The sequence below is a fragment of the Anoplophora glabripennis genome, unplaced genomic scaffold (genome assembly GCF_000390285.2).
Source record: "Anoplophora glabripennis isolate ALB-LARVAE unplaced genomic scaffold, Agla_2.0 scaffold18, whole genome shotgun sequence".
Taxonomy (NCBI): Eukaryota; Metazoa; Arthropoda; class Insecta; order Coleoptera; family Cerambycidae; genus Anoplophora; species Anoplophora glabripennis.
The window spans coordinates 1804867-1832702 of record NW_019416221.1 but is presented as its reverse complement, the minus strand read 5'-3'; the positions used below and the strand labels follow the sequence as shown (position 1 = coordinate 1832702).

The 27836-nt window shown below is 34.7% G+C and overlaps 1 protein-coding gene across 3 annotated transcripts in view; it reads left to right on the top strand.

Annotated features, from left to right (window-relative positions):
* LOC108908275 (E3 ubiquitin-protein ligase RNF144A) overlaps positions 1-27836 on the top strand; it is a 52108-nt gene that overhangs the window by 17745 nt on the left and 6527 nt on the right. For 2 of the 3 annotated variants that reach the window (XM_018712265.2, XM_018712264.1), the window contains exons 2-4: positions 594-633; positions 19979-20277; positions 23989-24328. In XM_018712265.2, coding sequence (XP_018567781.1) covers positions 20037-20277; positions 23989-24328 — 581 coding nt within the window. In that variant the 5' untranslated portion in view covers positions 594-633; positions 19979-20036. Of the gene's footprint in view, positions 1-593; positions 634-16046; positions 16171-19978; positions 20278-23988; positions 24329-27836 lie in introns of those variants that run through there. The other variant, XM_018712266.2, reaches the window with a different exon arrangement.

Sequence of the window (27836 nt, the reverse complement as noted above, 5' to 3'; positions counted from 1 at the left end):
AGTGTCATGTTTATGTGTGGTATGGTTGGGTAGGGTAGTGCGGCTATGCAGCCTGGGAGGAAAACAACTGAGATCTTTAAGTAAAAACATGCTATCTCAGTTTGACTAGAAATTTAAGTTGGCACATTGAATGATTGAAACTGTGCATTTATATTAAACTTACACGTATTTTTCAAAAAGCAAGGAATATTTATGCTCAGGTACACTGTTTATTTTATTTTTTTATTCAACATTTTTCAGTTAATTTTGCTAAGTTGCTGTTATAAACGACAAAATTGTTAATTAATCAGTTAAGATGACAATACAGGTGGTTTGACAGGCTATGATCAAACCCGCTGTGTGGACATGCAAAACTTCATTGATAGATTAATTTTAGTCTGACTTTTTTTATTGCTAATATATTATTAGTTTATTGGCAATATTAGTTCCAATAACGAAACGGAAAAATAAAAGCATTCTAAGTAAGAAACGTGCTGCCTCAGGCGCTACGTGTGCGGTCGCCTTTATATTTCCCTATCGATACTTTCATGGCCGAAAGGCCGCTTCAAAACATTGCGCCATCACAGTCGACTAACCGTCCGTTATTGTTTCAGGATTACCTTGGATCGTTGGATGGTAGATTCGTGCACTATGGTAAGTATGTTAGAAATGTAGGTACGCCTAGGCGCCTCAGAATGTTAATACCCACCGGTTGCGAATAAGTAATCCAGTATCCGAAGGTGAACTTAATTTCTAGCTAGAATATCAAATGGTGTACATTTTTTATGATCTAGTTCTTTGGGAAATAAACGTACTAGGTCTACTTTTAGTAAAGTAGTACAAGATACATTTATTTACTTCATTGTACCTCATATAATAAATGTTCAAAATTTTAGAAAAAAAAAAACATACATAATAAAACAAGTGTTTGAGAAGAGCGGTTTTGTTGCGTTGTTGCGCATGTGAAAGCGATCTTTAACACTGACGCGTGGCGATTGTTAAAAAAATTAAGTATAATAATTAATAATTAAAAATTAAATGTGTCATGCTTTCCAATTGCATTAGTATTTAATCTACTCAATTTTTATATCTCTTGCATCATAATTTTATCACTGGTGCGCTAAACTTTCTGTCCCATCGCCCCTTTTATTTAAATACTTGTTCTTCGTCCCTGGTTACTGAACTACAAGCCGCCAGGATTGTCCTCTTTAGGTTTGGATAATTATTGGCCTCTTAGGAGTTTGCCCATTTTCGGATTGTACTCACTTAGAACGAGTGATGGACTTGAAGTTTGACGTGGTAGTGTGCTTAGTGATTCTTCATTTCGAATATCGCATTATTTTTGGAGAAGTTTTTATTTTCCGAAATCCGAAACTGGGGTGATTTTTCCAACTTTACAGCACGTCGTCAGCTGCTTTGTCGATAGCAACGGCCTTTGGCGGTGTCGGCTGCTGTAGCTTTGGTTTCGGACAGCTGAGAACTTCAGAAACATGTTGAAACATTTTATTTTTCGCACCGCGCTTCCTGCTTCTCGTAGAGAGTTGTTTGGGTACTTTTGGGCATGGGATCCATGGTTCCTATTCTACGCGAAAAATGTTATTCCCGTTAAAGACGAAACTATTGAGGTTAGATTTCCCACACCAGACATATTTTGCACATGCTCAGTAGCCGGTTTGGCTTTTCGTGTATGATCGTGTTACATCGTATCTATGCGTTCACGACACGATTTGTATTTGTAATTAAATGCGCTAAATCAAATGCTGCGCCTGCCCACTACATAAGCAATTTGGCGGAACTGTAACAGTGCTCTATATTCTAATAAAGGTCAGCGGACAAGACACATTACCGACAAAGATTTGTCTGTGGGTGCCCGTCCATTGTTTGGTTACCAGCAATTTTCAACAAACTCATACGAATCTCGTAGTGTCATCTTATTATTATGCGCGGCCTTGCTATAAAATAATGCAAGTCACTGAAGAGATTGGTTTTAGGTATTTTTTTATATTTGGGGAACTACGCAATAATATAAGGCAATAACCAGTAAGTGTTGAAGAAAATAACACATTAAAGCCGTCTATCGAATATGATAAAGAAACAGTAAACGGAAGTTGAACCAAGGTCATACAATAAGACAGAACGGCATATAGATCTGTCTCTCTCTTTACTTTTAATACGATTCTAGATTGAGATTATATTGGCGAACTATAGTATAATTTCTTCGAAAACATTATTTGCTATGGTACCTGTAACCCTGTCAAAAATCGAGTGATTTAATGTTTGTCGTAAGTTCGTGAGATTTCATCGAAAATGCGAAATCTCACGATAATTCATAAAAAATGGAAACCCTAACTTCCGATTTTGCATATGAATGTTGGCTTGTTGCACTTGGTATTTGTTCTGCTTTGACTCGGCCACGACTATAGTCTGTTTAGAAATGAAAGAGAGTAATAAAAGCTTATTATGTATGCAAATCGTAAATAAATGTAGTACTGGTCAATATTTTTATATTATGTATTATCGGTATAGGATGAGGTGTACTTTTAAAAAAATTTTGTGCGATCGTACTGTACTAAATTGTAGCAGGTAGCTAAAATTTAATCCCCGACAATCCGTCTTTGTCTATGCCGCTTCAATTTCTCGGTCCATTTCTCTTATAAGTAAACAATATAAAAACAGCATTTCAAAACATGAGGCTACTTTAAGCATTAATTCAAATAAAATTATTCAATATTATTATCAAACTATTTATTTAAGTTTAATGAATAGACTTTTATTCCATACAAAAATATATATATTTTGAAAATTCAAATTATGGTGAGTAAATGTAGTGTTGTATAAATGTACAATAAAGAAAATAAAAAAGTAGGTATATTAAAATTCATCCTCTGAATATTCTGATGAATTATCTTCGTCTCCTAGATTGATAACGATAGGTTCCACAGTAACGTCAATTAAATTATCGAGTTCCCACATTTTCTCCTCTTCTTTTTGTACATGATGTATACGTCTTTGCCAGTTATCTGCAGTTACTCGTTCCAAGGAATTTTTTAACAAAATTTTCACGTCACTTAATTTAAACGTCGTATTATTTCGCGCTACATCTCCTTTTACCTGCGCCCAGACCAATTCGATTGGGTTAAGTTCACAGTGATAAGGTGATAACCGTGCGTAGTACCGTTATTTGGCGATTTGTTGCCATTTCATCGATAACATATTTTTTCTGATCTTTATTAAGATTGACGTGAAGTGTCAAAAGTTCCTTTTCCCCTTATTTGTTTCAAAAGAAATGTTTTTTCCGGATAACCATTGAATTATATCGGCTTTCCTCCAAGCAGTCGTAGGCGTCCGCTCGGTCTGCCGTGAATGGTAACTGGCATTATCCATGACAATTACAGACCCCGGAGGAATAAGATCCAACATCTGTGTAAAATACTCTTCGAAAACATCTGCGTTCATATCTTCGTGATAGTCACCTGTATTTTTAGATTCAAATAAAAGTAAACCGCCATCTACAAAACCACTGGCACTACCTATATGTGTCACTATTAATCTTCGCCCTTTAGCTGAAGGTGCCTTGAACCCTGTTGAAAGTCCATCCAAAAATGCTTGTCGAAAACTTTTTACATTTTTATCTTGCCATACTTTTGTTACAGTATATCCCTCGTTGACCCAAGTTTCGTCTAGATAATAAATATTCCTCCCTTCGTCACGGAATTTTCTAATTGATCTTAAGTAGGATCTTCGCCAACAAATAATTTCATCTTTATCGATAAGAACTGACTTCCTGTTCTGCATTTCCCAGCAAAAATTCAACTCTCGTAAGACGGCCCATAATTTGCTTCTACTGATTTTTGGCAAATCGTTGTCCTCTGAAAGTTCACTTAAAATTTTGTTTAGCGTTGGTATTTCTTTTTTAAAATAAAATGAGTGTACTTTTCTGCGAATGACATTTTTGAAGAAATCAACTATAACGACTTTTGACCTCCCTGTAGATGATTTTGGGGGATTTACAGTATCTTGTTCATTTTTTGTTTCCTTTAAAAGTCTGTAGATAGTCGATTTTCCAATCCCTATCATTTTTGTTAGCATTAGTGTTACCCGATAATTACCTGAAACGAAATATTACCACGCCCATGGCCGGTTCTTATCTCGGGGTTTTATTACTCTCTTTCATTTCCAAACAGACTATAGCGGCCACTATTTGCTGATTCGTCGACCTTCGCGTCGTGTGAGGGCGCCTTAATATACTCGCCGAACCCTGCGTCGAAAAGCCCCTTTGACAATATGTAATTGTTTTTATCGTGTGGGAAATCCCGACGGTGACCCGAATATTATAGCCTGTTACGTTATTACTTGTTTTATTACTTGTTAGGTTAGCCGGTCGACTTGCGGGTCCATAAAATACACTAGCGAAATTCTGAAAGCACTTGCGAAGCGCGTACAAAAGCCAATATTTTTTATATTTGTTATTCCTTTGTCACCACACGGCGTGCTATTCCATTATTGCAGCCCGCGCTCGTGCATAATCAACCAGAGGCGAGAGACTGTTACGTCCCCGTCCTCGAGGGCTCTACATTATCCATTGTCTCAGGGGTGTGATGTAAAGAGTATTATAACATGGTGTTTGTTTAAATTTGATATTTCCGACATGTGTCCCATCAGTATATAAAATAATTATAATTAATACACCAGTTTTAGCTATTTCAAGTCACGAAACGCCTTCTGCAACAAACTTTGCACTTGGCATTAAAATATATTATACAGGGTGTTTCTTTAATGTTGCGTAAAATTTTAAGGAGAGATTCCTTGCCAAAAAGTAAGGAGGAGCTACACCCCTTTAAAGGGGTTGAAAATTGCATCCCTTTTCTTCATTGCATCTTTTTACGGGGTAAGGAACGGATTGAAGAAACACCCCGTATATATTATTGAACACCAAGTATAGTTGTTACGATGTCAATTGGAACCAACAAATCTTAAAGCAGAAGACCGTATGCACTTCTGTTTCTTTCTATGCTTTGACCATGATGTGTCTCGTAATTTATACTCGAATATCAATTCGGCGAGTCCGGTATTGGTAACCTAGTCCGCCTGATGTAGAATTGACGGTGGCGCGCTGGTCATCAAAGCAAACCTGTATTGGTCCACTAGGTCGTAAATCATTTTTTGTATGGTACACGGGTTCACTTAGCTTTGCCGCTTTGCCAATGCAGTGCAGAGCATTGCTTGGCGGGGTATGTTGTTGGTATAATACGTATTATTATTTATTAGTTGATATTATTATTTGTTCGTATCGTAACCAGTAAAGGGTAATAATTATTAAAATAAATGTTAAGTATATGTAATTATCTAGTAATTTACAGTGGCTCTCTGAAGACTCTTTGAAGCGGAGGATAAGGAAATAACTCTGGAAAATCCCCAAATAGTGGAACCGGTCGAAAGTATCGAAACAATCTCAGAGTTTAAAAACAAAGATTTACACGTAAAACGTCAACGCATTATATTAAATATATATGAATGTTTGAAAATTGAAAATAGTGAACAATGTGATAAAAAAGTTAAGAAACGTATTAACGAATTAACTAAAATATCAAAAACGACAATTTATCGCGTAATTAAAGAAGGATTGATCACGGTACAAAGAGGAAACGGGAAAATACAAAATTAAAGAAAATTGACGATTTTACTAGGCGCGCAATTTATAATATGTATAAAGAAAATAAAGTTCCTACTTTAAACATGATTCGAGATAAATTAAGCGATTATCCTGATTATAATTATAAATCTTTAGATATTTTACAACATGTTTTATTACAATGCGATTTTAAACATAAAAAACTTGACATTCGTATGGTAATTATATGGTAATATAGCTCGGAATATACATAGTATATCTAGACGAGACAGGGATAAATTTTTCTGGACGTCTATGGATTCCGTAGAATTTATGAGTTAAATGTTTTTACGCGGTTCCAACTGAGATTGTTAACAACTATACTCAGGTAGAAGATGCCAAAGATAATATTTGCAGAGTATTTTGATATTGTAAGGCAAAAAATATTACATTAATTTTATTTAAATTATAGACATTTTTTAACCAGTGGAATTAAAATTTAAAAATATCAACCGGTCCAAACAAACAAGTTTTATAGTTTAAAGTTTATCTTTGCTATTTACGAAAATAACGACTGTTAAAAATGTTATTTATAGAATTGGGTTTGCTAGAAACAGTTATTGGGTCAGTTCTAGCCAGAGACAGATTTGTCGAGCGGTTCGACTTCCTAGTCAAAGAGGATACAATTCAAGGATTTTAAACTAACTATACAGGGTGACCTATTAAAATGTGATCCTGTATCATCGAATTTTCAGTCATATCCTTTTAAATTGTTTTCCCATTGCATGTTTTGTTTCCTCAGGACATTTTATTCACGTTCAAGAAATATTTTTTTACGATGGTTACGTGAAAACAGTAGTTAATATAATACTTAACATGTTGTGATGCTTTGGTATTGGCATCTTAATAATAATAATAGTAATAATAGTCAATTATACAGAGTGTTTCTAAAATACTTAGCCAGAGCAAGGAATTTTAGTATAAGGATTAGATCACAGGACACACTTGTGTGATAGAGGGGGCGGTGCATTATTATTTATATAGATTATATTTTGTTCCTAAATACAAATCATGAAATAAGACTGTACCAAATGAGCAAAAAACTAAAGAGTCTTATTCGCGGGAAGACGAAGCAAGTTGCGTACACTCCAATGATTTTAAGCTATAAGCGGGCCTCAACATTCAACTTTCACTGCTTCTATTAAAATCAGGCCCCGGGGCTATACAGTGACCTCTAACTTTAAGAAGAACAGCGCACAGAAAATAAACATTTATAAGATCTAAATGGAAAAACTTCTCCGAAGACGAGAAAAACGTATTTCCCTGGATGTAAAAAAATTCCCCGAAATCCCAAGCCGCAGACTTAACGCTGTTCTCTGATAATATGTAAATTCCCGCGGTTTGGACTGTTTCATAACGCATTTAGTCTTTCCGAAGTCAGTTGAACATGTAAAAAAACGCCTGGCAATAAAATTTAATGACTGTCATAGGCGTCCCTAAAAAAAAGGTAAATAATTATAATAATTTGTTTATAATGTGTAGAAAATTTCTATTATATGTATGTTCATTTGGCCAACAACATATTTTAATTATTTATGTCCTCAAATAATTTTATTATATTGGTGGTAATAATATGAATGATTGATAGAAGGTGCCTATAATAAATTGAAATTACCTGAATCACACCAAATTCCCCATTGCTGCACTGCACTGTTGGGCAATTTATCAACCACTTGTCATCTGCTGTGATTTATTGCCCAGTAGCCCAATGCAACTGTGATCGTTTTCCTTTGCGCGCGCTCGCATTCCTCAACTGAGCGTATACATTTCTATCGCATCCACGTTTAGTTCGAGCAGACCTGTATATGGGATGCCTAAACCTAAACCGAACCTGGTACGTACTATCAATCTGTTGGTTCTTCAATTGATATCGGAAAAACTTGTACCAGCTCGAACTAAGACAATTGTCTTAGTTCGAGCTGTCGATAAGTCCGCACGTGCCTATAACATTACTATACTGAAAAAAAATATTATTTATCCTACTGTCTTGTTCATCTAATTCCTAATTGTCTCTTCATGTCATCTTTGGTCTCTGTAGTGCTCCAACCAGTCGAAAGACTCCTGATTGGTGTCAATTCTGCTATTTAAATTTATATTTTTTTTTGCCTACATTATTCTTTTTGTCACAAGCCACAAGATAAAATCACGGGCTTCCGCCACTTTAAGATGTAATTTCGCACTCTGTACAAATTGCCCCCAGAATGTAGTTTCGCTGTATGTATGTCTCGACACCTGATCACAGGACGTAAACAACATCAGACTAGAATTGCAATCCAACTTAATGAGGTATTGTGTTGTCTCAATAACACTTGGATGGTTTTCAATTCAATCTCCAATAACAGAGTTTTCAAGGTTTTTCCCAGATTATGATACGATTTCAAATGAGGCATGTTTATTGTTTATGCAACCCAAGCGTGGGTTTGATCGTAAACAGCGAATTGCGACATGAGATCATACCCAGAGGTGAGCTTTGTAAACCCTCGCCTTTCTTCAGATCTTCAATCGTTATTTGTCTTTAGGTTCTTTACAATATTACACGATAGTCTTCTATTATTTACATACAATTGTATAAAAAAATACACACGGGAAAAAATTCAATATGTGATAGACTAGACCACCATACCTATGGCTGGGGTTGCTGAATCTGGATCCGGTGTCCATATAACGAAGTTAACTCTGGTTCAACTTCTTATTTTTTTATGGCAATACAATTCTTGTTGTCGCATTATAAAAGAGCGAAGTTCGATTACGTGGTTGATATTTTTTAAGGTCGTATCAAGGTCAGCTCTTGGTTTTTTAATGGTTGAGTAATTTTTTTCATTTTCAAGGTCATTGAAGGTCCAATCTCCCTCTCAAACTTCTCGGGTAGGTATCTCATTGGGAACCACTACTTGGTTATCTTGAAGACTAAATGTTGAGGATTCCTAATTTCGGAAGTTCTGATAAAAATTTAATTATTCCCATACTCTAATACTATTTTGAGGAATTGCAATAAACAAAAAAAAAAGGTAATTACCGTATCTCCAAAGTGTTTTATGTATTTATAAAATTTTAAGTGAAATTTAACTTATAAAAACGACCGCACTGACTAAGCGATTTAATTTCACTTTCGTCTCAATAAAGTCATTACTCAGAAAGCAATTAGTAGTTTATGTTCTGCAACACGTTGTACGCCCTCTAAAGATAGCCGTACACGCAGGGATATAAGTGTGTAAAGTCCGCCATGCACACATGGTTTTAAAAGTAGTATTGATTCTTTAAAATAAGCAAATACGAGTATATATAACCTCCAATATTGGGTACTATTATTATATAATTAGTCATTTTAATAGAAAACTTTGAATTACTAAAAGCAAATGATTTTTTTTTAATCAAACATTAAAATGTAGTATAAACAAGAAAATGAGCCTGCAATAAAATGTATTTGTTTACACCTCGGGGCACCAATGGCACTTGTGTTATTCATTTGTTGTGGCACATAAAAGTTTTGTTAATTGACACAGCCACGAGGCAATATTTTTACAATTCAACAAAAATACACATGCATTCTAGCGAGATGTTGAAGCATGAAAATAGTAATTAAATACACTAGGCAACGCATAAACATATTTTTATATTATTCCGTTTATTTAATATAAAAACATTTTAACATGAAGCTATAAAGTTTTAACGCACATATTTTTGTTTTATTTTTACAAAAAAATTAATATTAAATGTACCCCATTTGTTAACTGAAAAACGTCGTTCAACCAATTTTTCTTGAAAATGTTGTATTTTATGGATATAATACATATATGCAATGTACGATGTACCACAGAGGGCTTGATACAGAACCCTGTGGTTGTGTTCATATTACTGTAACAACTTTTATACATCAGTGATTAAGCAATAAAATTTGAATATTGTAAATTAATATTCAATATATTGTTCTTGATGTAAACTTTGTTAAGTTATATACAGTCTTATAAATAATTATCCTCATTTAGATAAGATAAAAACGTTTCCTTTTATAGATAAACCATCTCGAGGTGTATTTATAAGAATTGTAATAAATATTAATCACACTTGGACTCTTTATTATTTCCAATTACCATTAATTACTTTAAAATTGTATTTAGCAATAATTATATACATTAATAGTTTCTCGAAGATTTATTATTCTAGAAAATGGTGTTTTCTGCTGTTAGTTTGCACGTACGCTTAAATCGTTATTTGCAAATGATATTAACATCAATTAGGATTCTTTCTTCAGTTTCAATATCACTTGATAAATAATAATAAATAATATAACCAACAAACATGTTTTTTTAATAGCATCCTTATTTTTAATACACCAGGTGTAACAATTATTGCAACTGTACTATATACAGGGTGATCGTTATATTATGGGAAATGTGTTTTTCTTAAAACGGCTGAAGATAATTAAATTCTGGAAACGATATTATGTATTTTTCAGGAACTGTCACTTATGCAGGATAAAAAAATTAACGTAATTTTATAGAACCAATCAAATTTATACTATAAGAACTTACAAACATGTTTATAGAATGGTCAAAATTTGCATAACATTAAATCGCCTAATCTTTGAAAAATCATTACCACTTTTTATAAGAAATATTTACGCACACGTCAACATATTTTTAAGTTTGACCAAAAACAGCTACCGATTATTTTTGACTTCCTGTTTTATTACACCCTATACAAATAATTTAACATAACATTTTAACTAATCGACCGTTATAAGTGTGATGAAAACTTTAGATTAAAGGTAGATATTATCTTTCCAAGGTTTTCCATCAAGTATATCACGAACTAACTATAAAAAAAACTATTAAATATTAATTGTAACATAATTCACTTAATATTGACAAGGTAAAGATTGGCGATTGAAAAATGTATATTGTACTACTCTTGAAATATGTTGAATCACATATACAGTACTTAATTTATAAGTGGTATACAGGGTGTAAGAAGTTTGACTGCCATTACTTCAGCATGAAATAGAGTAATAATAAATGAACAAAAAAGTTGTATATTACAGGGGCGCGTAAGATTAACAAAATACAACGAGTATTAATATTGGGGAGTTTTATTACAATGTGACAACAACGGTTAACCTAACGCTACACAGGTAGTGCATGCCACGTGTGCACGCGGCAAACTTGTCCTACGGGAAAAATGTAAACAACTATTATCGTGAAACATTTATTAAATTGTAGTACGAAGATAGTGTTCTGTATAATTTGTACATCAAATTCATATTGCTCGCGACTTTCAGATGCTCAATGGCAACGTTACCAGACCAGCACCGGAGCTCATTCTCTGTCTGTGGGACCGTCGATATGCATTACATTGCACGGTAGCAATACTTAACCATGTCGAACATTTCGTACACCATACACAAACAACGCATCGCTGTTATTTCATTACTGTTATTACTCGTTCTTTCGCCGCTTCGGAACCGTATTGCTGATTAATAATAGCGGTTCGCGATAACAAGGGGGCTGGCGTAATTACATGCCGCGATATTTATAACCAGATGTTTGCATTGCTACGCTATTATTTATTATTTGAAAATAACTCGTCAAAGTGTTTGTCGATAGAGTATTTACAGGGCGAAGACGCCGTTGTGAAACGCCGATCACATGCAGGGCCCGCGTGGTGGTGTGGTGGACTTGGGAAATATAAAGGGACCACACAGGATGTTTGTTTCGTAACTGGATGGGGACAAATTTTACATCGACGCGTCCGAATACACGTAGAAATAAAATTTTTATTCCCCTTTTCAAATTATAAATGTTTCAGACGGAATTCAGTGCTGCGGGAAGGGGTATGGTGTATTACTATTGTGTTGTATTGAACTACTTCTTTGTGTACTGTAAAACATTTTAAGCAATATTTAAACATGCTGTTTTTTCTAAATTTCAACACCATGTTCACGTTAATAAGCGTTTTCTTATTTTGAGGTTTGCGGACGTGGCTCTGTGATTAATTTTAACCACTTGAAATATGGATGTTAACTACACGTTTATTTTCTATAAATAATGTTAATCCACGGCACGGAAATGCTTTGCGTGCTGTTGGACAATCGTGGAACAAGGTTATTTGTGTTTAGCTGAATTTTTAAAGTGAAGGATTTACACGACCTTTTATTAGGATCCCAAATTACCTTCCGGGTTACCGCGACGTTAAATGACTTAACTCACGGCGGTTTTACAAGGCAGTAACAAACTGGCGGAAAATTTTCATGTACTTACAATTTGCGTCACGTTTTTTACAGGAAGCAGTTTTTCTTTTAGTCTATGGTCATCCTTAACGGTTAAATTGTCATGTCTTTCTAAGTAGGTATGTTTAAAAATATAAATAAACAATTGACTATAAGTAGGATCGTATTCGATGCAAAGTAGAGCAAAAAGTTGTCGGTCTTTTATCAAAGGAAAATCGTGTCATCATTTTTAGGAGGCGTAAGATGAACCATTTCAAATTTAAAATGAAATTGAATGTAAAATCTGAAATACCGCTGCATACGCACTGTGTTCTGGTAATAGCTGTAGTCGCCCAGGTGCATCGAGTGTACGAAGTGGTCGGTTATACGTCAAATACTAACCTGGCGAGCTAGGTCGTAAATCAGAGAGCGCCTACAAAAAACAAGTAAACGACAGTGGCGCGTACAGAAGTAAAATGTAGTACATATGCGGAAAAAAAATTGGATTTATGATAAATTATATTTAAAATAAATAGTTTATGAGAATTTGTAGGAACAAGGGTGCCAGACGTGAACTGATCCCTTCGACCCTTTATAATGTATAAAGAAATTATTCAATTTCTAAAATCCTTAAAAGCGTATGGCACTGGATCCCTTTGAAGGCAATGTTTTATTACTTTGCATCGAATATGATCCTGCTATAGTAATTTAGCCTGTCGCTTTAAATTTGACGCACTTTAGATCGCCCAGAATTCTCACAACGGCCAAAGACGTTCAGATTTCGTAAATATGACGGTTTATTCCAAATTTTTATTCAGTTTTAGATTATTTCTGTTACTACAATGAGGATTGCCTCTTACTATACTTATAATATAGATTATTATACTACTGTTTATTTATTTGATTGTCGCTACAAAGTTTCCCATGTCCAGTAAAAAAATATTCTTATTTACTTACCCTTCAAATAGAAGCTATAAAACCTATAATATTTTTATATGAAATAGTATAGCATGTGTCTAAATACCTCCTAATTTAGTTGTCAAAACAAATCGTTAATAAATACATAATTAATAATAAACAAGTCATCGAAACGATTGTAAACCATGTATTATCAACTTCCATAGACATTTGAGATATGGGATATTTATTTTATTGTCACTTGCGTAAGTTGAAAGCGATATGTGACAGTTGCGTCGTGTTCTTAATAAGAGCTTATCTACTTTCCCTGTGATAATGAAAAGAAGAAAAAACAACTATTCTTCCTGGTGGCTTTCGTTTTTTTATGTGGCGAAACTTTACAGATAAAGGTACATCTTGAATCTAAAGGTCACCGCCCACCATCGCGCATCGTCAAGTCGTTCTATATCACACGTAAATATAATCTGGGGTATCAAACACCGATCCGATCCGCTTCATAAGTAACGCTATAAGTAACACTCTGTATATGATTAAATTAAAGCGTTCGTTCTTCAGAGACCTTGATTTACTTTACAACGTAGCACAGAACTGTTTATTTTTGTCCGCCTTTGTAGACGAAAGGTTTACAATGCTGTGATTAAATTGCTTGGGGCGCTACGGAATGAAAAGCCAATCAAAATCGACGCAGTTCAAAGTAGTCAATTAACAAAACAGGACTAATTACGAATACGTAATTGATTAATTGGATTTGTACTGTATTTATTTACGTTTTAATTAACGGAAACTACGTAGAAGTTCAACCTGTACTATTTATTTTTTAACATCGTATACCTTCGACGACTTTACTTACCCCGACTTGTGAACATTAATTGTAAATTGTTCCCAACAAAATGGACAACAGCGGAAAAATAAAGTTCAGAATTGTGATGGATTACAGAAAATTGAATGAAAAAATGATACCAGATAAATTTCCTATACTGAACATATAGCCAGTGGACAGCATCAAACAGAAGTGGATCTTAAAACTAGTGAACAAACAGCGTTCTCAACAGATAATGGACATTACGACAACCTCAGAATGCCTGTTGGACTTAAAAATGCTTCTGCGACATTCCAAAAAAAAACATAAATACTGTTGAAAAACTTGAATAGCACTAGATTAGACATTAAGAACATAAATTTAATTTTTGACGAATATAGACTAATTTAAAAATATAATTAGACACGTCCGAATTTTTTAAACAAACACCTGCTGCCATTACACAGTGGGGTTGCCTTAGTAACAAAAAAACAGAGGTTTGTCTACCTGATGGCAGTATCAGTTGACTTTACGACATATTTTTCTCTGTGGCTTTCACTTGTAGCCATCATCGAAAATCAATCTTAAAAAAAACATGGAATATTTGCATTTTGAAACTTCTTTATATCAGACGGTGTAAAAACGGCGTTGCAACAATGCAACAAACATTGCGAAAGGTAAGAGTAAAAATCCAAAAACCATGATTAAGGGATGCTAGGAATCCGTTAGCGATGGAGATTACTTCATGTTTCTCTACAAATGTTCATTGCTGGTAGTGTAAAGGGTACGCTTTTTAAGAATTCTGTTAGCGTTTAGCAGTGTTTCGAAACAAATATATTCAATGATTCTTGAAGGATTGAATCCTTAGAACCGTTTTAGAAAGATACATGACCTTTGCTCGCTTTGACAAGAGAAATCAGTCTTGAAAGTTTATAACAATGTCGCTGTTACAGCCTGTGTGGTAATTTTTCAAATTCCTATTAGTGATCTCACAAATATCCTTTCACTGAACGTTTTCATAGTCCCTCTCATCGAAAATGTGTAATTTAACGTAAAAAAATCTACATATTCGCTCACATTTTGCCAGAGTGAAAGTACCTCGCCGAAAAAAAAAAATGGGTATTTAACACGCTTTCCCGTAATATCTATTTAATATCTGCTATTAACACCAACAGGAAAAAGTCATCACATCAACTGGCAGGCACACCATTTCACTTTCTAACACATATTTCATTTTTAATAGTTCCATAATTAAAGAGTAAAATAAGTTGAAGTAAAATAGTCGTCACAAATTTTCGATCTCAAATCCTTCATTCAAGCTGGTTGAAATTTTCTCAACGACAAAAAAATCACCGACGTCACAAATACACCCAAGGCGTTGACACTCCGAGAAAATAAAAATCAATCGCATCTTTTTCTAGAAACACGCGCAGTTTTTATGAAACCCAACCAGGTCCACGACCATCTATAAATATTAGTGACACCTCATAAAAACTGAATATTTATAAATCATTTAATGTAATTTATTTGCTAAAAATATCCCAGAGCTAAACTTGATTAAAATTATTTGTTTACCCGATTTGTAGTGAATAGATTAAACGTGTTTCTTTGGCTTGTTCTAAATCAAGATGAAATATGTAATTCTAGCTTATTTTTTCAATTCGACATAGAACCGACAATCATTAACATAAAATGTTATTTATCTACATTATACCTATATGTTTTAATTTTATTTGCCGTTCATATTTAATAGAAGGTGCGATTTCAAATATTTATATTACTAATAACCAACGTGTACTTATTTTTATATCGCGCCAAACAAATTTACTTAACATAATTTTCGATCGATACAAACAACCTGACCAATCAACGAAAATTGGTTCCGGTTCAAAAACCTAGGTCACTGCGTAGTTGTTTGTCACAAATTGTGGTCACTTTAATATTTCAGTAGATAATTAATATAATATACAAGCACTATTAAGTACCGGAAATTCAGGGTTTCGATTTTTTCGAAAATTTTTTTTTTTTTCAGAGGGTATATAAAACCAAAAAAAAAAAACATTTGCGTCGGTGTTCCGTTGCTTAAATCAAATCCAGTGTATTGTAGATTTACGTTTAAACAATTAGCTACTATTGGCTATATGTTGCACTGCCTACTCATCTACGTAATAAGACATGATAGAACTACTAGTGTAGGCAAACATTCTATAGGTACATATAAACGCGACTTGATATTTTTCAAGATTATGAGTTTCTTTAAACAAATGAATGCAAGTAGAAAATCAGACAGACTTAACCGATCTGAAGGGTGCAACAACGCAATTCGCTAAAAAAACAGCGGCTGTGTGCGCCGACTTATCTACCAAATCCCCAAATCTAGAAGATTGTGGGGATCATAGTTCGATAACGGACAAAAAAAAAATTACGAGGAAACGAACACAATACACCTATATGTCAGCGATAACCTTATCACTGCTCTAACAGTGGAAACATTTCGGGACTGCTATAATTGAAAGTAACTCGTGTTTCTGTTACAAAACGGCCTGCGAAAATATCGTGTGTTAAATTTGCGCGCCGCCCAAGGTTCGCCTGTGTTGGGTAAGTACAATAGATTAGTGTTAATTATCGGATTTGTGTTGATGTAACCGTGACGCACGATTTTTTTCCCTAACTCGTAGCAACAGTGGAAATATCGGGAAAATTATCTCCTTGCTGCTGAACGAAGGAAATTCTCGCGTAAATATACTTTTAGTTAATTCAGTGAGCTTCTTTGGGAAGCAGAAGGTACGTCCTTTAAAAAGTTTTTATGGGGTTAACCTAGAGATTACACGATATCAGCCTCGTTCAAGGTTGTAAACAGTAGGTATTATTTACCTTCAGTTGATAAGGAACGAGAACGACGAGAATCTAGACCGAACCTGTTTGCAGCACTGAATGATACTATGTTGACGCGTAAGTCCGGAGCATTTCAAATATATTTCTTTTTAGTAAACAGGCCTAATCAAGGACATACAGGGGACATACCTTGAATCGGGGTCATATTTGTATGGAGACTACCGTTCACCTTTTTATAAACACGTATATTACTTTGTTTTCTCAAATTTCGTCGAACAAACATTTTTGTAACCTTTTTTTTAGTAATTTTCATCCCCCGCCGCTGGACGTATCCACATACCAACACCAATATTAGCATTTAATAAATCATGTAAACAATTTTTTTTTTAACAGTAGAATGTTTTTTCTCAATGTTCGGGCGCTTCGTCCACATTGATATCAAGAAAATATGGTGACTTTAAAATAACACGTCGCTAAACTATACAAAAGCAATCTGTTTTAATAAATTATTTTCCAATTGAAAAAGGCAACAACTGGCAACGCAGAGAGTGCACTAATACAACTTACCACGCTAATTGCGAGTGGCCCGGTGTACGCTGCCTAGTGGCGGAATAATCAAGAATCAGAGGCTGTCTAAAAAACTAATTGTAACTCGATTATTTATTTGATAAAAAAAAATTCAGATTCGTATTTTGTCTTCAAATAACCAAGTAAAAACTACATTTTTTGATAAATTTTGCTTATTTTTTTAAACTAACACGTAACACGTATCCATTAGTCAAATGTACCCCCTCTCTCCTCCTTCTGGATTCACACCGATATCATCGCGTGCAAAGGAAAAGTGGCACGGTTACGTACGCGAATAGAAATGACATTAAGTATACGGTGGATGAGGACGCGGAAATCTGCCATAAAAGATTTCTGCACTGCAATCGCCGTCTTGTAACTTCGATCAGGGGTAACGACCTCGCTTACGCGCCTGTAAATGAGACTATGTAGGTATAAAGGCCGTATTGCTGCCGACCAGAAGGTTTGTCCGCTGTACTTTCTATTTAGGATTTTTCTACCTTTTACATTCCCAAACGGTACTGACAGCTGATTTGACGCGCTGAAAAACCGGGGTTAAGTTTCTCGAAGAAAAATAAATTACTGCGATTATTTCTTTTAAAATGGACTCCAGGGACCGGCCATTTAAAGTTGACAAACGGTACATGACGAAACGCGTTTTTAATCTGCACGTGAAATTAAAAAAAACTTTTAATTTGAAGTAACAGATTTTATGTAACACGCTATTGCAAAATGGCATTTAATTTTTAATTGATTATTGCATTGCAACTATCATTAAAAGACAATTTTTATAAATTATATACTATGTTATGCTTCTTCAAAAATATCACGCAGGAAGCAGTGGCGGCTCGTGACATTGAGAATAGGTGAAGCATATTCATTGATTGACTAAAAAGAAAAAAAAAGCGCTGCAGGCGAAAATTTTCAAATTGTCAAGGTCAAACGGCTGTAAATGAATCTGGAAATAAATTTTTAGTTGCATTTGCAATATATCCGAAAAACTGACGTTCGTGAGAAGGATTTTCATTTAGATTTTATATAAAATAGAAGTATTAGTTCGGCTTGTGGACTTCTGCGAACATGAACACACACCGTACATGTAAGTTCCTGTGGTTACCACAGCCTGGCGTGACTTTCCCAAAAGTGTTAAATCCCCCCTTTTTCCACACACCCGACTTTACACCTACAATTAAACACGGCATACAGAAAAGTTTTTTTAAATAAACACTTCCACACAACCATTTATACTCCGAATACCATTCATTCCGAAACTTCCGAACGTACACATTGTCTTTTGACTTCCCTTTTTTCCATATCGAGAGAATAAGGCACAGGTCTATCGCAATTTAAAAAATCCTTTTTGTCCTCAATTTTCCATCTGGAAAATGGTGTTTCCAATAAAATACATACCTACTGCATCATACATAGGAAACATTTCTACAATTATTATACAAAACAAATAATTTTAGAAGGCGTTCACCGCGCACTATTCTGTTTATTTCTGAGTATTAAACAAACACGATACATTTTCAATACAGGGTGTTTCTAAAATAGGATTCCAAACTTCTGCTGCGTTTATAACTCATTAAAATAAGCCAAAAAGTTCATATTAACATGTGCCCTAAAACGCAATTTTAGGAAGTTATATGCCCTTAAAAGGGCTCAAACAAAACTGTTTTTTTTTCTGTTATTGACAAAACGGTTGCAAATAAATAGAAAAAAAATTATGGGTTTTACATAACTTTTTACGTTAAATAACATGGGCTACTCCGTTTTTCGACATGCCAATCATATGCGTCCCATTTAGGTTGGTGAAGGGGGTTTTCGGCCCGTAATTTTTTTTGTTTCAATTTTTTACGATTTTCTCTACAGATTTATAAAATCTTAACAATTTTACGTAAAAAATATTATCTTTGTCCAAATCGATATTTCCAATGGTTTTCGAGTAAATTGAGTTTGAAAATTACTCTGCTCTTTAAGTTATTAGGCCAAAAATTACAAAAATCTGTTTACCATGGCAAATAAAAGACTGACGTTGCCACAACGTTTAACAATTTAAGTTATTGATAAACTGTCAATTGAGCTTTGCCGTGTTTCCTTTATTTATTAAATGATCGGATCCTTCATAACTGCAATTTATTTGAAAAAAACCAGTTTTGTTTGAGCCCTTTTAAGGGCATATAACTTTCTAAGGGTGCGTTTTAGGGCACATGTTAATAGGAATTTTTTGGCTCATTTTAATGAGTTATAAACGCAGCCGAAGTTTGGAACCCTATTTTAGAAACACCCTGTATAGAATTATTCCTAAATTATAAAATTAATATAAAAATAAAAATAATTTTAAATTGCATAACCAAACGGAAATTTTAGGTAAAGCGGTGCGTCACTTGCGTCACCTGACGAGCCACCACTGGCAGGAAGAAACCATTGATCTGCAGTCAATATATCCAACTCCCGCGAAAGATCTAGCTAGACATTTCCTGGTGCACACATGCAAACGCGAAATTGACAGGATTATATTTAATTTTGTAGGCCGCCCTGTTGAAACGTTTACTTTTTAAATATATTTTGTTTTTTTCTTATATCTTTTACTTGACCTATACCATTACGTTTCTACGTGTTCACTATAATAGGGTGAATAACACCTGCAAAGTAAACAAGGTCTTTTAAAAACAATACTATCAATAACAATAACGCTTGGAATATGAAAATACGGGTACAATGATAAGTAATTTTATTAAGTAAAAAATAAATTAGGTATTTACCAGTTTACACACAGTACAACCTAAAAAAACAACATAGGTGAAGGACAGCAAGATATTATTCACAAAACAGGAAAAATCGTATGGTTTCAGCTGTTCTGTTGTACTGTTTTTATGTTGTTTATGTTTCTTATAATTCTTTTTACTTTTATTATTTTATAATTGTCATCATTTATCATGCATCTGTTCGATCGCGTGCGTCGTCTTAAAAGTTGATTTAACGCTGCTCCCTTTTGTTGCAGACTTCGAAAGAGAGATTCCCGGGCGGTCCGGCAGGTCGCAGTAGTGCCCCCAGGAGGTATGACGCTGCCCATCCAGCCGTTGTGCGGCGGTAAGCCGTCGTTACAGCTGCGCGGGGGCGGCGCACAGGGGCGGCGCAGGCCGGCCTGTCTGAGCGCCGCATGGGCCGATCCGCCGATCAGCAGGCGGGAGCGGCGCCGAGCGATCTGCTCGTGGTCCGTGGGATACGGCACCCTCTCCGAGGCGGAGGAGACCGCCGTCGCAACGATAGGCAACCAGGACAACACAACTTTCAAGAAAGGTACATGGGAAATACGTCAATTAAATTTAACTTTTCGTAACATCGGATACCGATTTGATCGAATCAGTGAAATAATAAATAAAAGTTATACAAAAAAATGAAAACGATGTAAAAATAACTACGTATTAAACTATTAATTTTTTATTAACATGTGATTAATATTCCTGCATGCATTAAAAAGGAAAATTATATTAAAATATTATTGTACTTATTGTACAGGGTGTATCATAATTACTAGCGCAAATTGAAATAGCTGTAAGTCACGATACTAGAAGTAAAAAAGTCTTAGTAAAACGCATCGTTTTCAGGATATATAGGGGTGCCAAAATTTTTTTTCAGATTTTTTACGATATCAGAAACCGTTTGAGATACAAAACTACACTTTTTATCATTAACATTAGCTATACTTTTTACGACTCTGGCAAAATTGGCATTTTGAAAGCCTGTTTTAAACCGCCAATGTTTTCTACGCAAAAAAGGTAGTCATCATCAAAAGCTCTAGCGCTAACCGTTTTGAAGATATATGGCGTTTTCTGATGGAGAACATGAAAGAAAGTGGCAGCATGATAAAATAGTTATTTACACCACAAAGGAGGTAAGTATTATTTACCAGTCCAGGACGATTTTGCGCCCGAGCGGAGCGAAGGCTGGCAATAGAGTCCGAGACTGGTAAATTATACTTAACTGCTGCGTGGTGTATAACATTTTATGTGCTTCCAGTTCTTTATAGTTCGTGAAATAAAGATTAGATTTTATTTTTTGACATTTCTTAATCAATTGACGTTATTCGAAATCTTGCAAAGTCGCCTTGGTTGTTTAGATTTTGTCGTTTCTAAGGTGTTTATAAACAAAGCTACATAAAAGTTGCAATTTTGCTGATTTTTAAGTATTATTTCTAAATGAGTGATTTTCAAATAGAAAGTGCAGCAAATGCTGCAAATTTTTATTGCCCGAGAAGTCGAAAGTGTGCTACGGACGAGCATATAGAAATTCCAAAGAATGGTGCCAAAACAAAACTGGTGTTTCTGAAATGTCACTGCTAGTATATTTCATGGAGAAATCAAGAACTTTAAAGTCACCGGCGAATTTGTAGAGTGAATACTCAATGATTAAGTCAACTATTTTCATAGAGGAGAACGTGGATATATCAAAACACCCCAAGCTGAGAGCATTTTTGAAACGTATGAATGACAGCTATACACCTAAAAAGTCGAACGTTTTTACAAGAGAACAAGTCAACGATTTTCTCGTTCAGGCATCCGATAACACATTATTTGCTAATGAAGGTAGTCAAGGTCTTAGGCATTGCACGAGCATGCCGTTCTGATAAGTTATGCAAACTTACTTTGGACGTCAATTTCAAAAATTTCCATAACATTAGTGTTGTTACAATTCCAGATCCTAAAAATGGTTTGTCACGTACGTTTACAATTACTTCTCGTCTATGTTCCGTTTCTCACCTAGAAGAAATTTCACGCTTTTTTATGCGCTGTCAAGCAGGTAGATGTTACAACTAACCAGTCGGCAAAAATACCCTTTCTATAATTCCTAATAAGATTGCACAGTTTTTGAAATTAGAACATCCTGAAACATATACAGGCCATTCATTCCGAAGAACATCGGCAACGTTACTGGCTAATACAGGAATTGATGTATTAGCAATCAAGAGGTATGGTGGTGGAAATCAGCCACAATTGCAGAAAGTTATGTTGCTGACAGTAATGGTAAATTATACTTAACTGCTGCGTGGTGTATAACATTTTATGTGCTTCCAGTTCTTTATAGTTCGTGAAATAAAGATTAGATTTTATTTTTTGACATTTCTTAATCAATTGACGTTATTCGAAATCTTGCAAAGTCGCCTTGGTTGTTTAGATTTTGTCGTTTCTAAGGTGTTTATAAACAAAGCTACATAAAAGTTGCAATTTTGCTGATTTTTAAGTATTATTTCTAAATGAGTGATTTTCAAATAGAAAGTGCAGCAAATGCTGCAAATTTTTATTGCCCGAGAAGTCGAAAGTGTGCTACGGACGAGCATATAGAAATTCCAAAGAATGGTGCCAAAACAAAACTGGTGTTTCTGAAATGTCACTGCTAGTATATTTCATGGAGAAATCAAGAACTTTAAAGTCACCGGCGAATTTGTAGAGTGAATACTCAATGATTAAGTCAACTATTTTCATAGAGGAGAACGTGGATATATCAAAACACCCCAAGCTGAGAGCATTTTTGAAACGTATGAATGGCGGCTATACACCTAAAAAGTCGAACGTTTTTACAAGAGAACAAGTCAACGATTTTCTCGTTCAGGCATCCGATAACACATTATTTGCTAATGAAGGTAGTCAAGGTCTTAGGCATTGCACGAGCATGCCGTTCTGATAAGTTATGCAAACTTACTTTGGACGTCAATTTCAAAAATTTCCATAACATTAGTGTTGTTACAATTCCAGATCCTAAAAATGGTTTGTCACGTACGTTTACAATTACTTCTCGTCTATGTTCCGTTTCTCACCTAGAAGAAATTTCACGCTTTTTTATGCGCTGTCAAGCAGGTAGATGTTACAACTAACCAGTCGGCAAAAATACCCTTTCTATAATTCCTAATAAGATTGCACAGTTTTTGAAATTAGAACATCCTGAAACATATACAGGCCATTCATTCCGAAGAACATCGGCAACGTTACTGGCTAATACAGGAATTGATGTATTAGCAATCAAGAGGTATGGTGGTGGAAATCAGCCACAATTGCAGAAAGTTATGTTGCTGACAGTTTAAGTAACAAAAATGAAATAGTCAATATGATTCTTTACAATGAGTCTTCAACTCCAGGTTTTAGTAGTACGTCGCATCATGCTGTTTTAATGCATCAGTCGGATAATATTGAGCCGCCGGAGACTGAAATTGAGCAGTTAAATCATTTTGAGAAAAATGTGACAATTAGTAAACGTGAGAGGAATAATTATCCAGATTTTATAAATATTACTAAATGTAATGAGTGTACAATTACTATAAATATTCATTCATAATAATTAATAAAATGTAATGTTTATAACTCGAAATCCCTAGGGAGGTAAGTTACCTCAGTTACCTCCCGTTGTCCATAGCAACTTCCACTTCTACGATAAAATTCACTTATCTTCTTAAAAATAATGTATTAATAGTTTATTTACTATAGTGATAGCAGATAAATATTTCAAAACTAAGCAAATAATAAAAATACAACAGTTATTGAAAATGGCCTCTTCCTGAGCGACTGACGTATCTGTTCGAAAATGCCCGGAAATTTGCGTTATTAATTATACACCCTGTATTTATGAGAATACTTTTTATTTCATTAGAACGAAGTAAATACTATTTATATAATTATTGATGATATGGAATTCTGATGATATTAATCAAGGATGACCGGATCGACGAGCTTATTGTTTGCATAAATATTATTATCAAATAATTCAATTCAAATTCGTTTTGTAACTTCTGCTATTGTCGTTTTTTAAATATTATTTGCTTACGAGATTAGTACCATTAATTTATAATTAAATAAAAGCTTTTGTAAAAATAACCTGCCGGGATCACTCTTTAAAATGACTTTATCATTGTGTTTAAGAATGATGAGTCTTTAATTTCAAGGAGATACTTTTATTTGACTACTGAGTAGTCATTGTGGTCTTAAAAAATATCACAATTAATTTTTCTTTTCTTTACAGGAAAAGTGGCTGATCACGCCACGCTGCTGGAAACGCGCGGCCGCCGTTTAGTCACCGCCGTCGCCGTACCCCATGCCGCTTCGCCCTCCACTCCGGCTCCCGCTCGTAGAACCCGCTCCCGAGTCGACCCCCTGCTGGCCATGCCGGGCATCAAGTCGCTGTTGAGCGGCGGCGGTCGTCGGCGCAACAGCGGCGACACGCAGGCGCCGCTCGTCAAGAGGGCCAACGGCATCGGCGTCGCCGCCGCCACCGGCGAATCCGTCCCCGTGGTCAAGTCGGCCAGCAGCCTGGCCAGCCTGAGGAAATGCGAAACCGTGCTGGCCCTCACCGGATACCTCAGGTAGGCGCGACTCAGAACGAGCTAAATATTTTCGTTCACTAAAAATTTATGTCAGTTGATAAGTTCCGAAATTTCCCAGTTTATAAAGCTAGAAACATTTGTAAAAATCTGGATATGGCATTAAAATATACTTCTGCAAAAAATTAAGGGAGCAAAAAAATTTTTCGAATTTTTAGTGATTTTTCAGAATGCTGTATCTCAGTTAAAAATGATTGTATCAAGGTTTTAAAAAAAGCATTTTAAAGCGCCGAATGTCTAGTTTCCAAATTTCTTAATTCAAAATTTTTAGGAGCGACAGTCATCGCGAAATTCTAAGAAATAAGACTAAAAATTTTTTTTCAATTTTTTGCGTTTTTTTTCTCGGTCCACGGGCTTGGAAAAATTTTTTACACAAAAATCATGATATGGACTTGATAGCCTGTTCATTCAGCTTTAATTTCTTTTTTTAAATTTTTCTCTACGTTAATTTGACCCGGAGATATTCGACTACGAATACAAAAGCATCCTTTTGGCTTTAACCATCGATATCTCAGCAACTAATGATCAGACAGAAAATTGACGGGCAGTTTCGAAATCTCGAATAAATTTCCTACAAGGCTATGTAGCGTTCTTGGAAGAAAAAAATTTTCTTTCATCCTCGACATTAACTTGAAAAAAGTGAAAAAAAGTGACTTTTTGACTTGTTTTGCTAAGTCGACCGCATCTTTGCTAATATCGATGGAGAGTCTAATGCTTGTACGAATTTTTACACCTCGATGTACCCCCAAAAGCTCCGTAAATGGGCAGATCGATCTATCGAACGGTTTTTCAAAAATTTTTTTTTTTTCAAATTCAATGAGCAAAAAATGCCCAATTGTGAAAGAATTGAAAAAAAATCAAATTTTTCATTTTTACGAACGTTACAGGGTGCTCAGAAATGTAAATTTTGCTCCTTTAAATTTTTCTGAAATTTTGATTAAGCGGTCCGGAAAAACCGTTCGATAGATCGATCTGCCCATTTACGGAGCTTTTGGGGGTACATCGAGGTGTAAAAATTCGTACAAGCATTAGACTCTCCATCGATATTAGCAAAGATGCGGTCGACTTAGCAAAACAAGTCAAAAAGTCACTTTTTTTCACTTTTTTCAAGTTAATGTCGAGGATGAAAGAAAATTTTTTTCTTCCAAGAACGCTACATAGCCTTGTAGGAAATTTATTCGAGATTTCGAAACTGCCCGTCAATTTTCTGTCTGATCATTAGTTGCTGAGATATCGATGGTTAAAGCCAAAAGGATGCTTTTGTATTCGTAGTCGAATATCTCCGGGTCAAATTAACGTAGAGAAAAATTTAAAAAAAGAAATTAAAGCTGAATGAACAGGCTATCAAGTCCATATCATGATTTTTGTGTAAAAAATTTTTCCAAGCCCGTGGACCGAGAAAAAAAAACGCAAAAAATTGAAAAAACATTTTTTTAGTCTTATTTCTTAGAATTTCGCGATGACTGTCGCTCCTAAAAATTTTGAGCTAAGAAATCTGGAAACTAGACATTCGGCGCTTTAAAATGCTTTTTTTAAAACCTTGATACGATCATTTTTAACTGAGATACAGCATTCTGAAAAATCACTAAATATTCGAAAAAATTTTTTGCTCCCTTAATTTTTTGCAGAAGTGTATATTATATGCATTTGACGTGCTTTTAAAATAACTATAGTTTTTTTCCGTATTTCGAATTGGCGGATTCAATATGGCGTCTATAATACCCAAAAGCCACTAAAATTCACAAGAAATCAGTACTAAAGATCGCGCAGCAATTAAATTTATTCCAAAATGCCTTGTTTGGAGTTTTCGTGGATTATGAATAATATTCTAGAGTTAATTCATCGAATCTCAAAATGGTGGATCCAATATGGCGCCCGTAGGGGTAAAAAAGTCACAGATATTATTAAGAAATCGATACTAACGATCCCAGAATCATTTATTTTAACTTAACAAGGCTCACTGGGAGGTTTTTTAAACCCGTAGTCTTAATTTCCAGATTGTCGAATCTCAAAATGGCGGATCCAATATGGCGCCCATAACAGGCATGAACTGCTAAAGTTCGCAGGAACTACCTACCTATGATTGAACAACGTCTGAATGCGCGCATCTCTGTTTTATATAAATCGTCGTAGTGCTTTCAAATTGCGTAGTGCATATTTTCAGCAAAACGCGTTAAGAAAAAATTTTAAAAACAACCTTTATTAAAACTCCAAAAAACATCGCACGTCGCTGCCTATGATTAATTCATCACAGTCGAAGTTTATTCAACTCTCAAGGATTTTTATTATTTTTTTTATGTTTCAAGAACGCGTAATGGATAGCGTCACAAAATTTTATAGGGTAATACTTACATTTAGTATGTACTTGCAAAACCATGTTAATAAATACGAGCGAGGTTAATATGCAGAAGTAATAAAAAACCGACAAATTAAACATAAAAAAATATGTAATGGTTTAATCTTATTATAACACGAATAAATAAAAAAATAACATAATACTTTGAAAGTTATGTTTAACGAAGTTGCAATTGAAATATGAATAAAAATTTTAAAATAGGTGTCGTAAAAAAGGCAGCGGCAAAAGCATTGTTAAGTTTGCAATGTGACTCCGAAAACCAACGTTGATCTTTATTTCAAATCCCATTTAAACTCTTTCTTAGTGCAGATAAACCTGTTCTAAAAAAAAATTATTTAATGCGTGCCTTTGGCCGCCAACATAATTGATTTATTATTCCATACTGTCTCAAACCAGACTTTGGATATCCTTACTTATTTACAGGTGCTTAAGTTTTAAACTTCTGAAGATTAGATAAAATGTTTAAAAAAATATATTAAAGAAAGCTTAGCCACAATCCACAATGATTTTATATTATATTCAGATGTAAACAAATGTTGCTTTTTCAGATTCATCGAAATTCTTACGCATTTAATTGTGGACTTTCTTTGCTCTGAAATAGATATGAGTTAATACCAACAATATTAACCTTACACTCCTCTAGAGCACGATTTCATAATATTTACGTGTCAGTTTGAGTCCCGGCCTGAAATTGTTGGCTCTGTTTTTGCAACGTGCACCTTTCATTCACTCCCAAAATTTGGATTTTGGGTTTGTTTTTCTTGTGACTTAATAATAATATTTCTTACCTTGCCCACTTCTGCAATCATCTTGCCAATACTCCAATCTCCAATACTGCGATGGTTCGTCTCCGTAGGATATCACTTTGTTGGCACATCCTGTAACAGACTGATGTAATGCACAATTCATAAGAGATAATTAATTTTAAAGATGCTTGCTTATTTTTTCATATTTTCTGGAATTAATTGTAGCCTACAGAAACTCTTCCGAAATTGTAATTTTTCACGACTGAGCCTGATGTTATCGGAACTACTTACAGGGTCTTTTTGTGAGGTTAGGAAGAGACAAAACAGTTTCGATAAATTTATTTATTTGGAAAACGGATTTATTAATTTAGGAAATAGGAATATAAAC